Source organism: Malaclemys terrapin, chromosome 2 (genome assembly GCF_027887155.1).
Source record: "Malaclemys terrapin pileata isolate rMalTer1 chromosome 2, rMalTer1.hap1, whole genome shotgun sequence".
NCBI lineage: Eukaryota > Metazoa > Chordata > Testudines > Emydidae > Malaclemys > Malaclemys terrapin.
Genome location: NC_071506.1, coordinates 74,622,088 through 74,640,054, shown reverse-complemented (window position 1 = coordinate 74,640,054; position 17,967 = coordinate 74,622,088). Strand labels below are relative to the sequence as shown.

General features: G+C 39.5%; 1 protein-coding gene across 1 annotated transcript in view; it reads right to left on the bottom strand.

Moving 5' to 3' along the window:
• CCDC178 (coiled-coil domain containing 178) overlaps positions 1–17,967 on the bottom strand; it is a 347,153-nt gene that overhangs the window by 266,603 nt on the left and 62,583 nt on the right. Inside the window, exons 6-8 of the mRNA XM_054018208.1 lie at positions 14,014–14,234; positions 11,572–11,714; positions 1,758–1,911 (exon numbers count right to left, since the gene is read on the bottom strand). Of these exons, the coding sequence (XP_053874183.1) occupies positions 1,758–1,911; positions 11,572–11,714; positions 14,014–14,234 (518 nt within the window). The remainder of the gene's footprint in view (positions 1–1,757; positions 1,912–11,571; positions 11,715–14,013; positions 14,235–17,967) is intronic.

Here is a 17,967-nt window from a genome sequence, read left to right as displayed (position 1 = left end):
ATTTGTATGATGAAATCATTAAACAGCTGGGATTTATACAGGCAAATTTTACAAGCTTTTAAAATTTACTTGGACAGTAAAATATAAGTCAGGTATGATACTGAATATATTTATATTGGTGGACAAGAATAATGTGTCCATTATAACTTTTGGACATTATGCTATTTTTCATTTCTGCTTACTTAATTTGTCTTCTTTTCCCATGTGGTTGTTTTTTATGACTAACTGTTGAACTTCAGAACACTGATAAAAAAGAAAATTTAAAAAGCAATTACTTTTTTAATGCTATTGGCTCAATTTTTTAGTTATTGCTTCTTCTAAGGGACGGTGCACAGTCAGATTGCCTTTCAGAGGAACTTTAGTCATATGCTTCCTGGACCCATAATGATGTCTCCTCTTCTGGGACCCTGGCAAGATCTCTGGCACTGAAGATCCCTCTACATCCCTTTTTCTTATCCTTGTGCATGAGGACAGCTGAGAACAGTACTAATGTATTGTCAAAGTGAAGACCCACTTGAGATTTTGGAAACAGTGCTGAGGTTAAGCCCAGATCAACATCTTCATGCTGCTTCTTCGGAGTCAGGAAAGATCCTGGCACTGAACTGAAGGAATTCCCGCACCAGCTTGTTCCAACAACAAGGCTCTTCTATGTCAAAAAAGCATCTGCCATTAACACATTGGCAAGGATTAGTTTTGCACTAGGTTTCTTCAGCACCTGGAAAGTCCTCATTATGAAAAAAGGGACAGCACCAATAGGATTTTTAGAAGTCAGTGCTGGCCCCAGCACCAATGAGCTGTCAGTACAACTAAGCTCACATCTCAGAACTGACATTTTTCATGATAAAGAGACCTCAGTTCAAGTCACAGGCTTAGGAACTACAGGTAGTAAACCCAACCCTGTACAGATTTCTTCAATGCACAGATTGTTGCTGATTTGCCTGGCTTTGAAATAAAAGGCCACCTGCCTTTCACAGCCATAGACAGTGGATCCAAATGTAGATTCAAAGGCCAGACTAATAAAGCCTCCTTGCTGAGAAAGGTTTGCTGCCTCCATTGCATATCACTCTAGGCCCAAAGGTTGAAGACCCTCCACAGTAAGCAGTGATATGGAAAATTTCCCCCAGGGAGAATAAACAATGGCTGCATGAGTCTGCTTCAGTGAACACGGAAGAGCACAACACATCACTTACATTTGTTTGTTATCCAGATTCTTGAAAACTGGATTGGCGACAACTAACCTGTGGTAGGCCTTTCAATTCAAATATTAAAATAAACTGTGCAACAGTGCAGAGTTCCCAAAATATGCTAAATAAAGTAGAAAAAGTAGAAAACAAGAAAAAAAAGGAGAATTTTAAAGTAAAACAGAAATCGCTCCAGGTACAGAGGGACAATCACAATACCTCTCAGCTTCCAATGTTCACTGATTCAACACGGCACTGATGCAGCTCCATTGAGCATGCATTTCATTGCAGAAGGTTTGAAAAGGTCAGCAGTGCCAGGTAGGAATAAGCAGCAGTCCCATGAAGTACTGTAAGATGCTATATTATTACTCTTCATAAACAAAGTTACATTATTGTAACACAATAATGAACAAATTCCATTATATCAAACATATTTTCAATTTACTCAAAATAAATACTTTCATTTGTGCTATTACAGGAAACCTTAACTTACAAACACACAGAATTTCATGTACTTTTCAGTTTAAAAGATATTTGTTTTATTTATTTCGTTGTTTATAAATATTCAAAACTCACTTTTTTGTTCCAAGACTTAGCATCTTCCTGTATCTCTTCTTTTTGCTTTACTAACTCTTCCAGGTGTCTTTCTTCCTTTATAATCTTCTCCTCTGTTTCTTTTAACTTGATACACAATTCAGTCCAAAGAAATTCTGAGTGTTTTAAATCATTCCTAATAGAAACAGAGGAATAATGTCATACATTTATTTGGAAGTGTTCCAACATCACCCGTCTCCATAGAGGAGAATGTAAAGCAGATTTGAATCAGTAAAGATTTATTTTGGTTCTCTCTGTTGCCTAAGTCACTCAAATACTTATATATTAAATAGATTTTGAAATATCTACCCTGACATCATCATCTGCCAGAAGCTGGGGCTGGAAAACAGGGGATGTATCACTTGAAACTGCCCTGTTCTATTCATTCCCTCTGAAGCATCTGGCACGGGGCACTGTCAGATGACCGGTACTGGGCTAGAGGGACCCTTAGTCTGACACAGTATGACTGCTTTTTTGTTCTTATTCCAGTCAGGCTTTAAAGCTATTCATTTGTACATAAAGAGTTTAACCACACAACTTCTAATTGAGCCTCTAACCAGTTACTAGTGCAATAGCTTAAAACATGGTTTTGGTTCACACATCCCACAGTTAATAATCAAGCATATTAACCAAGTGCTGTTCCTGCTGTTGGCCTAGTCTAATGTACAGCTTTCTTCATTTAAGCAATCAGGTGCATAGTCATTTTGTTATGTGCCCAGGTCACTCCTACCTCCTTCCACGCCTCTGTACAGGTAGGCATCCCAGAGTACACTCATGTGTTGAAGGACTCAGATAATACGTTTATGCGGGTACCTAGACTGACAAGCATTATCACTATGGTTTATAATTTATATTGAGGTAGCACCAAGAGGCCACAACTCCCACTGTGCGAGGCATTTTATAAACAAGAAAAATGACAGTCCCCGCTCCAAAAAGTATCCTCTGGGCACTCTGTCCTTCCAAAGCTTGTTCTAAAAGGCTATCCAGGCTCCATCAGCAGAAAACCACAGTCTGTTTAAAATGTTCATCAACTTCTTTCTCTGGACATAGCATACTCATCATTGTCTAACAAGCTTGTAAGTGATTGCACCAGCTGGCATCTGTAACCAAAACCAAATGGAGAAGCCAACACAGTAGATTAGGTCCAAATGGGAGATAAAGACCTTGCTTTCACACTGAAGTGAGAAGGGAATTCAGACCGATCTGAATGCTGTCATATGCTATCCAATGGTCTATCAATAAATCCTAGCTCACCTTGCAGGGAGCATGGTGCAATGGAGCACCCCTCAATACCAGAAAAAGATAAAAGCACTGAGCCTGCAGTGAGCCTCCAACAAATGGCAAAAAACACTTGTCCCTGTTTTGAGCTAATGTCCTCACAACTACTTCAAACTCAATAATGTTATGGACAGCAGTGACCCCTCCAACTCAGCTGAAAAAACGTAAGGAAGAGGAAGAAATGAAGAATGAGAAGATACTGTTGAGCACAATTACAGGTTTTATACACATTCTTTATTACTGCTATATACATGAGAGCATGCTTTGTGAAAGGGGGAGGAGATCAGGTTAAAGTGTGCCATGGCAGCTAACACATACACACTGTATTTATTATTGTGTTTGTGGAAGCATATTCCCACAAGAGCAGAAGTATCCCTCACTTCCTCCTGTTATTCCACCATCCCATAGCTGTATTTTACTTGACTTAGGATGCCCTAAATTGGCGAAGTAATTTCATCCTATCACATCACAGGGAAAATTCCAATGATGGCAGAAGTGTAGTGCTGTGTGCTAGATTATTAGAACTACATTGAACCCTGTGTCCAACTATGCACTGTGTATTTCAAATATTTAAAGTCCAGTAGATACAGTAATGAAGTCAATCACTGAATTTATATATTTAGATAACTGGTTTCACGATATCAGCTCAAATTATTGCTGACAATCTCTTTTTTTTAAAACTGATAGATTATCTAGTAAATATAAGCATTTAGCTTACCTAAAATCAGGGTGGATTTGATTTAAATCAAATTGATTTACATCATTAGTCAGGAAGACTCGACTTAATCATGGATTTCTACATAAAAGTGCATTCCTGTTGGTTGTTATAACCTTAATACATATTCTTCACAACTCAGAGATAGATGTAGGTTTCATTTTTAGAAGATACATATTATACATTTTTAAAGTGATTTATTTGGAAAACTTTTCAGATTAGTTTTACAGCTATATCAGAAAATGAATGATTGTTTGGTTATTTCATTTACCGAAGGTCATTGAAGCAGATATTTATGAAGTTATTGGGAGGTGAACTATCTCCAATTCAACAGGTTAATCATTAATATTTGGAGGATTTTCTTGCCATGCTGTATTAGGAGGAGAACATCACCAGACAGACATTTAAATTGTTTTATTTAACTAAAACAATAACATTTTGTATTCTGGATTTTTGCCTTCAACAGCAAACATAATATTTTAACAAAACAAGCATATGAATTTTTGAATGTATTTAAACATTCAAGTTTTTTTAAATCAAGTTTGTTTTTGTTAAAATTGTTTTTAACTAAAATAGTTAAATGACATATTTAAAAAAAATAATTAAATCAACTATGTCAGCCAGGTCAACATGAGAAAGTTAAAATATTGGCTTCTGCAGCTAACTCAGTCGTCTTCACCTTCATTTTCCCGTTTGTTCATAATCTGAAAAAGAAAAACAAGCTTTCCTCCTTTTTCAGGTCCCAAACAATTTCTCCATTTGGAATGAATTAGTCCAAAGGAAGAAAATATTCTTTCTACACCGGCAGAAGAAACTACTGCTGTTAAAAGTGAGATTATCGCTTCAACAGTCTCTGACTCTAAGTGCTTAAGTGACTTCCACAAGTTCACTGGTGTGACTTTCTTTAAAACATCAGCAAATATATATTTCTTGAATGGTTCTTATTACCAAACTGGGCCTCTTTTACGGCCTGCTGCCGTTAAAGGTTTTCCCTTCTAGTGAGAGAATGGTATGGTAGATCTCAAATCAACGGAGGCTACACTCAGCAAGTCCTCAAGACTTCTGGAATATGCTGCTCAATCAGTTTCACTTTTGTTTCTACTGCCTGTCCCTCCCATCTCACATTTATCTCCAGATTTCTTCTCCTTGTCCAGATGTATTCCGCCACCAACAATCATTTAACAAATTAATTAAACTTTTCTAAACTTTGCACTTTTAGAGAGAGGTAAGGGGTTGATTCTGTGTACACAAATTTTCAGAGGGACAATAAGGTTGAGGTCTGTTATTTCTAACCTCTATATATTTTTTATTTATTTAAAAACATTTTTGCTGTTAACAAGCATGTTATCTCTGGAGACACAAATCCACTGTTTGAGAACTGCAAAACTAAGCAGCTCTGATGGTATCTTCTAGACTGAGCACTAAGTCCCATTGGGTAGATAGAAAGATTAACCTAAATAATCTATACAGAAGACCCTGGAGCCCCATAAGATTGGGTCCTAATCCATGAACTATTGGAACTCATTTACAAAACTTTTCTTAAACATTACATGAATGTATTGTCTCATACTATACAATTAGAACTTATAACTATTCCATGATGAGATATCTTTAAGCTATAATGTATCTTAATTAAAATCATCTTTACATAGGTTTTTTCCTCAAAAAGCATTTTATCAAAAATATCCAATTTAAATAAAAAAATCCATTTTTTTATTTTATTTTTTAAATCATTGATTTTTATCCACCTTGCCTAGAATCTTTCTGAAGCCTTGCACAGAATATCCGAGTCACTTCTGCAACTTCTTCATCAGGATAAAGGGCAACGTCATTTCCATGTTTCCCTCTGTAGTTACCATGACTTTCCTATGTCTTTTTGTTCTTTGCTGTGCCGTGAATGTGAACTGTTCAAGAGCATTTTTCTCAGTTTCTTCAGTTGCCTACCAATATGGCAATTCCACACACCCACTCTCGCCCCAAGCTCCCTCCCAGAGACTGCACCCCCTTCCAGCCCCAAACTCCCTCCCAAAGCCTGCACTCCCAACCCCACCCCAGAGCCTGCACCAAACTCCACCCCAGAGCCTGCACCCCGATCCCCTCCCTCCACATCCCCTCCCATCCCCAAACTCCCTCCCAGAGCCTGCACCCCCACCCCCAGTCCAGAGCCTGCACCCCCCCCACTCCCAAACTCCCTCCCAGAGCCTGCACACGCTCCCTCCGCACCCCTCCCATCCCCAAACTCCATCCCAGAGTCTGCACCCCTCACCCCCTCTTACACTCCCACCCCTTGCCCCAGCCCAGCGCCTACACACAAACTCCATTCCAGAACCTGCACGCCCTCCCTCTGCACCCCCTCTCATCCCCAAACTCTCTTCCAGAGCCTGCACTCCCACCCCCAGCCCACAGCCTGCACCCAAACTCCATCCCAGAGCCTGCAACCCTCACCCCTTACTGCACACCCACCCACTGCTCCAGCCCGGAGCCTGCAGTCAGCACCCAAACTCCATTCCGGAACCTGCACCCCAGACCCTCTCCCCCACCCAAACTCCCTCCTAGAGTTAAACCTTTCACCCCTTCTGCACCCAAACACTCTCTCAGAGCCTGCACCCCAATCTCCTGCCCCAGCCCACGGCCTACACCCCAGACCTCCTCCCCACACCCAAACTCCCTCCCAGAGCCTTAGGCAGGTTGGGAGGACAGGCTCTGGGTGTTCTGGGCACCACCAAAATTTCTACAAACATGCTGCCCCTGACTCTAAGTGACTCTATAGCAGTGTCCCTGGTGGAGAGATGGGACTTAGGAGCGGAATCCAATAGAGATGATAATACTGTCAAGCCAAATATCACATCTGATGATAAAGCAAGGGTGATTGAATAATGTTCTGCAAATGTCTGAGCAGATGCCCAAGTTGCTGCTTTGCATATTTCTGTGACCAGAATGTTAGGCCCAAAAATATGGAGTATAGAACATTGTTTGGCCAGCTTAGCCAAAGTTAGGCTAACAATAGTTGCTGGGCCATTCCTGTCTCTCTGTGAAACCTGAGGGCATGCTTGCTTGATCTGCAGAGAACGAGATAAGGGGGGGGGGGCGCATTCTTGTACCAGAAGTGCTAGGAACAGTTTGTTTGGACATATGGAAACTTGCAGTCTCCACTCCCTGTTTCTGTTCTTCATCTGTTCTTAACTCCCTTCTTTCTCCTAGTTTCTGGTGCATGACAACAAAGCTGATAATTTGTGATGCCTCAGCAACTTCTTGTTTGTAGTGCCAAAGAAAATAGATATGCATGAATATTAGAAGCTTTCTAACTCATAAAGGGGGGATTGGGTTGTTTTAACTATGACGCGACGGAACTGTCTATATAACCTTACTAGTTATTGTAATCGGTGCTGGTTCTCTTTGGAGACGGGCCGCTCTCTATTGTTGTGTGCACTCTTCAATAAAGAGCTTGTGTTTGGACCTTGCTGGTGTTGCCTGTCTCTCTGCGGTCAGACAACAAACCGTGCCGTCTGGGTTCGAGTCCCCGACAAGAACATTATTGAGGAAGGCTATGGAAGTGGACAGAGAGCTTGTAGAATGCTTTCAGGCTCCCGAAGGGTTGTAGCAGTTGCGAAAGCAGTTGGTAATGCAGTCTGATATCCATCTAGAAAGTCTTTGCCTAGAGACTGGGGATCTCTTAGATCTGTTTGCGATGGACAGGAATAGTCTTGGAGATTTTCTGAAAGGTTCGATCCTTTCCAAGTAGAAGGCTAACGCTCTTCTGATGTCAAGTGTGTGTAGTGTTGCCTCCCTTTTATCCTGGTGTGGTTTGGGAAAGAATGCTGGGAGGTGAATAGGTTGATTTATGTGGAAGACTGCAGGTATTTTTGGGAGGAATTTGGGGTGTGATTGCAATGTGACCTTGTATTTGAAGAAAATCTTAAAGGGGGAGAGGATACGCCATTAGGGTCCCTATCTCTCCCACTCTCTGAGCACGTGATGGCCAATAGGAACGTGGTTTTCATAGAGAGGTGTAGGAGTGAGCAAGTTGCCATTGGTTCAATGGGAAACTTTGTACAACAGCTCAAAACCTGGTTAAGGTCCCATGCTGGTATAAGGATCTCTGATTTGGGGGTAGAGGTTACTCATGCCTTCAAGAAATCTTTTTGTTGTAGGATGAGTGAACACCAAATGACCCTCTATCTTCTGGTAGAATGGCTGATAGGTTTACCTTCACCGAGCTTTGAGATAGCCCAGATTTCTTTAATTCCAGGAAGTAAAGAGGAGGATGTAGAGGTAATTTGTCTTGCGTCACACCAGAGTTGGAACCTGTTCCAATCTAATTGGAGAACCAGTCAGATCTGTTATGTGTTGCAGATCCACATGAACCTGTGTCATAATGGTAGGAAGTAGGAAAGATGAAATAATTGGTTAAGCTGGCTTCTTCTTTGGCTCTATCACCTTAGAACAATTTGGAGCTTTTATGTCCTCAGGACTCAGATCCATAATAGAATCCAATGAATTACCAAAGATGTGTTTTAATTTGACCTTTCTTTTCCTTGAAAGCACATTGCTTAGTTCTGGCATGTTATCTGGAGCCTTGGGTTCCTTAGCCAGAACTGTCTCAGATGCAGACTGTATCTTAGAGCTGAATCACTGGATTTAGCTACCAAAATCTCAGTTGGCTTGGAACCAGAGCTCCATGCCAAGACCAAACCCTTTTCCATGGTTCTCTTTTGGGAAAGTACTCAGAGCCACCTTGGATCCCTTATCTTTTCTTTCAAATCTCTTTGAGGTTCAGATCCTAGAGGTTGGGCAGACAGGGCCTCTTGAGGGCCTGAAGTATATTTTCTCTCTCCTTACTGGCCCAAGTAGTGAACATGCTAAAAACAGCACAATGTGAAGGGGAACGTCCTTTCCCATGTCATTTAAGTCACCTGACACATGCACTGGATGCCAGTAAGACTGCAGGACATGATGCACATCTTTTAAAATCATGCTTGTCTTTGGATCTGCAATCAACGCCAATACCATAGTCTTCGTAAATATTTTAAGTTAAAATCCTAATGCTAATACTATGAACTATAAAGCTAGCTAGATAATCTAATCTAACAACTAATGCAGTGTGACAAACTTCCTCCTCTATTTTGGTAGGTCCTGCGTTTATTGGCGGATTTTCTTCCCTCAGAGATTCACCATGTGGGTTGTGGAACAGCCCAGAGACCTTCCCCTCTGGGAGAACCACAGTCCAGGTCAATTGGGAAGTTTGGGGGGAACCCGGGCGCGCACTCTACTCTGGGTTCCAGCCCAGGGCCCTGTGGATTGCAGCTGTCTATAGTGCCTCCTGTAACAGCTGCATGACAGCTACAACTCCCTGGGCTACTTCCCCATGGCCTCCTCCAAACACCTTCCTTATTCTCACCACAGGACCTTCCTCCTGGTGTCTGATAACCCTGGTCTACAATTTTTGAGAAGTCATCTGCTTCAGAGATAAAATGTGCTATTTATTATGTATTTTGATGTGCTGAATTCAAATATGACAATTAAAACATATTGGCTGATTGGCTACTGTTTCTAAGATATTTAAGTTTTTACATTTGATGTCTATGTATATTGTGTAGATAGTAGAGTTTTAATCATAAATTGTAAACCTAGGTCTTTTCATGTGTTTATGGTTGCTTTACATGATAGTGACATGTTGCAACCAAGGCTTTTGTATGCCTTGTGGAGGTTTTCCACCAACAACCTGTAGTTGTCTGCCTTGTTGTTTCCGAGAAAATTTATTACCACTAACTAGAAGGCTTTCCATGCCATCTTTTCCTTGCCACGCAGTGCATGGTCGAATGCATCATCTTGAAGAAGTTCACGAATCTGAGGACCAACAAAGACACCTTCCTTTATCTTAGCTTCACTTAACCTTGGAAATTTTCCACAGAGGTACTTGAAAGCTCCTTGTGTTTTGTCAATGCCCTTGACAAAGTTCTTCATCAGACCCAGTTTGATGTGTAAGGGTGGTAACAAAATCTTCCTTGATTCAACAAGTGGTGGATGCTGAACACTTTTCCTCCCAGGCTCCAATGACTGTCAGAGTGGCCAATCTTTCTTGATGTAGTGGCAATCTCTTGCACAACTATCCCATTCGCAGAGAAAACAGCAGTACTTTGTGTATCCAGTCTGCAGACCAAGCAAGAGAGCGCCAACTTCAAATCGCCACTTGTCCTGATCTCCAATTTTGCAGCCAAAATAAAGGTGATAGGCTTTCTTAACCATAGTGGTTATACTGCGCTTTTGTGATGCAAAAGTCACTTCACCACAAACATAGCAGAAGTTATCTACACTGTTCACACAAGTACGAGGCATCTCTGCTCACTTTGGCTAAGCAGAAATGTGTCCCTTTTCAAAATCAAACACTGACAAATAAGAGAGCACGACACTGTATGATTTCTAGAGCTGATATAGGGCAATTTGTTCAGCAGAGTGATGTAAGCTTCGTTATGATTACATCATCCATGACTTCTAGGAATAACATGATGCAATTCATATCATGTACGACGCAATACCAGCTTCAGATTGCATCATTCATTGTTTTGCCTAAAAAGCAAGTACTGTTCAAACCCAGTCATAGATTTATTCATAGATCCAGTCAAAGATGTATTTGAGTCATTTCTGGTTTAAATTGAGATCCCTTCCCTTTATAACTCACTTATCCTCCACCAGTCCCAAGTCAAGGGTCATATATACTAACCCAATAGCATATCTTGAAAACTAGAGCCAATCAACAATTTTAAGCATCATTTTCGTTCTCAGTGACCCAGAATTAGTAAAGTTTGACTACATTTATTTCAGAAACATTTTGGCTGTAGAGCAGTGTAACACTCGTGCTCAGTCCTCCAGCAGCATACCCTCTCACTCTCAGCTCCTTGCGCCTCTTGCTCCCAGCTCCTCACACTCCCACCACAAACTGAAGTGAGCTCCTTTTTAAAACCCAGGTGCCCTGATTAGCCTGTCTTAATTGATTCTAGCAGCTTCTTCTTAATTGGCTCCAGGTGTCCTAATTAGCCTGCCTGCCTTAACTGGTTCTAGCAGGTTCCTGATTACTCTAGTGCAGCCCCTGCTCTGGTCACTCAGGGAACAGAAAACTACTCATCCAGTGACCAGTATATTTGCCCTCTACCAGACTCCTGTACCCCACTGGTCTGGGTACGTCACAGTAGAGTTAGTAGTCATTCAAAGCTGTGGATCCAAGAGATCTAGAAAGGTCCACATCCATCTGAGTTCTGTGGAAGAAAGTAACTAAGGTGGCAGCCCTATTTATACTCATGCCCTCAGAATATGCTCGAATGCTGAGGGGAGCAGTAGGAGAGGTGGGTGAGCACTTTAACAGGTGGTACTATCAGGGCCGGCTCCAGGGTTTTGGCCGCCCCAAGCAGCCAAAAAAAAAAAAAAAAAAAAGCCGCGATTGCAATCTGCGGCAGCAATTCGGCAGAAGGTCCTTCGCTCCGAGCGGGAGTGAGGGACTGTCTGCCAAATTGCCGCCGAATAGCTGGACCTGCCGCCCTCTCCGGAGTGGCTGCCCCAAGCACCTGCTTGCCAAGCTGGTGCCTGAAGCCGGCCCTGGGTACTATCAAAAGGTTCCACCATCCAAATTGCACTGGTCAGCACATTCCCAGTTTGAGAATATGCAGAGGACACTCAAACAAGAACAGAATTTAAAACAGACATTTTCTGAATGCAAATATACTGTGCTTCTATTGTCATTATACTTCTAAACTGTCAAAATATTAAAGATCATCAGAATATTTTAATAATGTTTTAAAGGGCTCTTACTGGTACTGCTTCAACACTATCTCAGCGTGTTTAATTTTCTCAGACATAGATTCTCTCTCCTTTTCAGCTTCTTCTGTGACTTGTTTTAAAATCTGCTGGATTCTCAGAAGTTCCCGATAAACATCATAATATAATTTTGATGCCTGAAAAAGGAAAATAAATCTTCTATAAACTGTTTTCATTATGAAATGTATATAATATTCTAAACACAACTGTTCTCATTCAGTAATCTTCTGACTCACTTATTACTATTTGAAAGTTTGAGTGTAGTAAAGCATGGAATACCAAAAAAGCAGTCAGAGTAGAAGACAATGTCAAAGCACGTGTAGAACCTGATGATATCAAAAAGCCAATGTTATAACAAAATGAAAGCTCTCTTGCTAACATTTGGAAGTTATTATGAAAAGATGGCCACTTGCATGGGAAGGCAGAGACCAATGGAACAGAACACAAAACTTGGAAGAAGCCACTGAGTCTGTACTCAGCAACCTTACAGAATCATTACTTAAAGGCTTCTGAGGGGCTGTACAAGCCTGACATTCACTTAAGAAACAGAGGGGCCTGAGACAATGATGGAGATTTTCAAAAGGCACAAATGAGAGTTAGGCACCACATTCCCATTGACTTTCAATGGGAATTTGGTACATAGCTGCCCTCTCTGCCTTCCAAAATCTCCTCTAACAGTTAAAGAAATCAGTGATTCACATAATAGAACAAAAATAGAAGTATATTATAATCTAAAGCCCTTATTAACTGCTCAGTCTTTTTTTTTAATTTCCCAAAGAAAAAAACATATATACTCAATATTATCTAATTATTTTTAATTAAAGAGAAAATCAAGTGCCTGCTGCAAGATCATAGGCAATGAGGAGGATAAAACCAATACAACTGGTGGAACCAGTTAATCCAAGCATATGAATTAGAGCACAATTTAAACCTTGAATATATATTTTTTAATATCTAATAACTTTTTAAAGAGGAAATATGTGAATGAGTTACCACAAGAAATGACCTATATTCTTATTATGCCATGTAGTGTTACCACTTCTATGATGAGATTTTGCATTATTTCATTTAGTAATGGAAAGAAAAAAATCAGTACTGGAAAAGGTACTAATTTAAAATTGCTTTGGGAAAAGTCTATTTCGTGAATTGTATTTCAGATCATTTTGAAATTTTCACTGCATCAAATATATCCCAAGGCAACAACAAGAAGAATGGAAATAAAAAAATAAGTAGAAGAAAAAGTTAACAGCCTGACCTTTAATTAGCATTATTTTGAAACTACCCTATCTGCTGATATAACAAAATGTTAGTCGTAAGAATAGAACATCTACTCAACTCACAGTCACATACAACCTATGTACGTATCAATAAATATCACCCAGGCTTTATAAAATAATTTAGAAGTGAGGCATTTGCAGGAGTACCAGTAAGTATTCAGGTATATTGTACTGTGATGATATACTTGTTAATGTTGATTTTTATTTTAAAGAAAGAAAAATAGATCAGTAGCAAATTTGTTTAAGATCATCATGTTATTTGTAAAGCTCTTCATTGACATTAAAAGGTAAAATTTTCTCTTGCAAGTCCAGTGACACTAGTAATTCAGGAGTTGGGCTTCATGTATCATGAGCTATCTGCAAGCAGCACAAAATAAATTGTAAAATTCTCTGCAGAAGCTCACTAAAATGAAGTCTTCTTGGAATTCTAATGCACAGGCACTTATGGCAGCTATGGAAATAGAAAAGGGCTAAACTTTTCCACATAGATCTTTAAGGAGAAAAAATATCAATACTATTCACACATCCAGCAGTGCAACAATAACTAAAATTTGGAAACTGGAAAACATTGGAAGATAATTAACTGGATAAGCTTAATGAAAAAAGAGAAAATTACTGAAACACTGACTGAAGACTAAAGCAGAATGATAGTATAAGATGTTTTGTTGAATTTTCCAGGAAAATGTGTTTCCACTTTTTCTGGAACTTCATAGATTTGTTTTTAATCATATTAATACTGCAAGTACCATTAAACCTCTGAGAAAGAGATCAACAATGTCTTTAGATGTAAAATCAGTAGCCTGAATTCCTCTGTATCACATTTAAAAGAAGTAATTACAAAGGTATACTCCAAAATATTGTAATGCTAAAAATACACATTTTTTATCAACTTTTCTTTTTGGGTTACAAAATGTGAAGAATAAACACTATTAGTAATACATGCATCTTACAAAAATTATTGATAAGGAACACTAAGACACATTAGAACTAATGTAAGCAGAAAACTCCTGTATTCAGTGCAATTCTAAGGTTCCCATCCTTTGCATGCAGTATATGGAACAGCACTTTGGCGTTGGCAACAGATGGCAATTCTAAACGTGCATGTCCCTAATTAGCAGAAAGATTTTAGTTAAAACATCCTTGCATCATTTCTATTTACCTTTCCATGTGCCAGTAATACATCCTTCATAGCGTCACCCTCAAGATTCAGCTTTTCTTCCAGCAGAGGGCTGTATTTCTTCATGAAGTCTATATCCTCCTGAATCCTTCCATTAACTGTCTCTATCTTAAGTACTTGGGCTTTTACCTGTTGGAGCTGACGATTTGCACAGTCAAAATGCCACTGTAGTTCTGAGATATCTTGAGTACAAATCTCATGTTCTGTTAAAAAAAAAAAGTAAGACAAGTAGTATAAAAATATGAACATTTGAGTAACATTACACATATTTAATGAGCTTATAAAATATGTTGCTAAAATAATTGCAAACATTTTATGAACAGTTTGCTGTAAACCCTACTTTTTAAGGGTCAATAAGAGAATATGCATTACAAAACACATCACTAAAAGTTTTATTAAAGTTTTATTAAATGAAGAGCTGTTCAAAAATTGTGCTTAATAATACCCAGTACATTACACTAGCAATCCAGTTTACAAGGAAGGAAAGGTGAATGAGAGGGCAGGTCCTGGTTGCCTGGAGCTCACTGCCTATTCTAAGAATTTCTGACAGCTTTGAGAGTCTCTCTTATTGTACACTTTGGCTAAACGTTAGTTACATATGTCCTTAAATCCAACATTAGATATATTGGGGAAAGCTATGTGACTGGTTTTCAACGTATCTACCTGTAGCAGGCAAGTAGGAGACACCATTGATTTGGTTTAGTTAACATCCTACACATATGCAAATCATATATCACTTGAAAGCTTATTATGTCTACTTTTAGATAAAGTATGATGTAGAGCTGTCAAGTGATGTCAATACCATAGAAACAGGGATAAGCAATATCATCATCAACAAGTTAAAAATGTAATGACCACTTTGAAATATTTGCATTCATTTTGGTTAATGTCTGTTTCAAGAGACTTGGATTTATTTGTGACTTCAAAACATCACAACAACAATCTAAAGGGTAAAACAAAATCTAATAATAAATTTGTAAAGGTATCATTGAAACATAACAGCACTGGTGACATTTCCAGTCAACATCATCATCATCTTTTCCATCATTATCTCTGTTAAGAATATATGGGTTACCACAGTCTCCATTGCCTTGGCACATACACAGTGTGCAGAAAAGATCATTCTGACTATAGACACAGCTGACTGGGGAGCGACCCTTACTTATATGGGCAGAAATAAGGTCTTGTAGAAGCTCAGATGCCACTGGGCCATTGAAGAATACAGAAGTAGTTCATCATCCACATTTTCCCATCCAAGTTGCAATGGGTAAACTAGATATTGGCTTACTATGTGCAGAGACATCCACATCTTTGTTTGCCAACATTCTCTTTTGACATACTCTTAAAAACTGTCCCCACTCCTTGTTAGGCCACTTCTTTCTCTCATAGCTTTTGCATATTCACTCAGGACATGTCTTGTGAGGGCCCATCTGACAGATGCTGGCATCTTTCTTGTCAGTCCTACAATCCCACTGCTGCCCTTTGAATCTTTGAGGATCATTTTCTCTGTTCCTACAGCACCCCAAATTCCAGTGAAAGAACAAGGAGTCTGATGCACAGCAAATTTCCCAGATTCAAAGGCACTATGTACTTCTTCAGGGACATTTTACAAATTAAGATTGTAGCTTGGTATTCACCTGGCATAGCTGGGCCAATTTGCAGTAAAGAAGTATGCAAGCATGGCATGCTGTGTGTTAGGTGAAGTTTCCAATCACCCTCTTGCTCTGCATGGACATTTAAATACCTACATAAAGGAGAGGAAATGATCTCAGAACTTGAAAGTAGGAGACTAGCCATACTCCCATGTCTGAAATTCCACCAATAGTGGTAGCATATGCTGAGTTATAGCATACTCAAACTCTTTAATGACATGTTGTAAGAACACAGTGTCAGCCAACATTTTCCAGACAAATGCTGGATCTACCCAAGTACCTCCTCCCTGCTCACACCATTTAACAAACAAATAAAGTTTCAGAGTACTTAGGGCCTCAGATACTAGAGTCAAGCCATATGGAGCATGGTTGAATTGCATTCCAGCAAGCACTGGATCTGCAATACAAGCTGCATACACATCTGAGTCAACAAGTAGGTCTAGCAATCCAGTATTTCCCCTGATTTCCCAATACATGCAAAAAACAGCATAAGTTGTGAAAACCACCCAGGTGAATGACACTGGTACCAAGTTCATTTGGGAGAGTTCTTTTCACTTGCTGAGCAACAGCACATAGCTGCTGATCCATGGTCTGAACAGCATGCTGCTATTCAATAGCTGCTGACATTTCCTTAGATTTCAGCATTATAGTACAGACGATGGCCATGGCAGGTGGCTTGACATCCACAATAGATGCATATGCAACTGCTGTGTAGGTGCTCTTCTTTGTTGCAAACTTGTGGTTGAAGCCAGTCCAAAATGGAATTGCCTGAGTATGAACAATATCAACATCATTTGGTATTGATAGGACATCATAAGCTAGAAGTCTTAAAAGACTCCAAGAGAGATCTTGGATAGCGTTCATTTGTAGGTGACAAGAGTTTATTTTCTCAAGTACTTTTTCATGGCAAGTCGTTTCTGGTTTTCCAAAGGCCGTGCACTGCATAAGAGACTCTGATTGCCCAGGGAGAGCAAGTGACTTTTCTTTCCCACACTTCAATGATATTTCTTGTGATACTGGATTATTTGCAGGCTGTTCTTGAAATTCCACTCTAGCCATTGAATGGAAGGTATTCTTTCCATCAGTGATCTCTTCCCAGATGTCTATATTATCATCTCCTTCATGGATGAGATTTCCACCAGCATGAAGTGGTACAATTCTATTTGGAATGAACACACCTCCTTGAAGACTGTCTACTTCATCATTAATGCTGCAAAGTCTGAACTATCACAGCTCATCATAGTTGATTCAGAATCCATGAAGGTCTAGTATGTCAATTAAATTGAGAGACCTAAACTCATGGTGTAGCTGTACAGCAAGGCTTATGTGCAGTGGTGTGATAATATTGGAACTGTTAAATATCATTCACTCTGTAACTGAGAGGCACCTTCTTTGAAGGTCTTCTAAAGGATGACACTCATTGCTGGTTAAATTATATGCTTCTTTATCAACCAAAAGACAAACTCCTGCACAAACTGAGGTACAAAGGTGGCTGACCTCTGTAAAATACAATCACCTGGCTTTGGATAACAATCTGAGGCTTTCATTTTGTCTATTTCAGACCAAAGAATTGAAGTGGCATTATACAAAACCACTACTTCATTTGAAAGCTGTTCATCAGGCTCACTGGCCAAAAGAACATCTACAAACCATTTGGATAACTTAAATTCCTGTTTCAGATTATTAGTATCTTAGATAATATCAGCAAATGTGATTGTGCTGCACAGAACAATGGTAGATTTGCCTTGGCCATGCTGTCCATGCAATGAAATTGCAGAACCATAACGTTATTCTAATCTTGCCTGTAATTTGCTACTGGAATAGCTTCCAGTTTCTATATCTTAGGTAAATAGGGCTTTATATCTTTGTAGCAGCTTGGACAGGAGAAGAGCCTTCTTGTTGTACAAAAGATCATTGTCTCTCTCTCCAATCAGCTGGTAAAATGCTATGTCATGAGGTGACAGTAATGTTGCACTGTAACTAGATGATTTTGCTTTAAGATTTATTTTACTCAATTAGGAAGAAAAACAGGCTGCGGGATAAAATGCATCCCAAGCAATCAAGTCTTCCACCAATATTCTGTGCAAAATGTCATCATCTCTTTTTTGAAATGCTGTCTCCCTTTGATTGCTTGCTCTCTCAAATGTTTGTATTTTATGAAGCTTCTTATCTTTCTTGTGTGTTCTCAAGCAAACAATGCAACAGGACCTATCACTGGAGAATGTGCTTACTCTGGTGGCTATAGAAGAAGGAGAACATAATGATCTCAGATCAGATTCAAAGT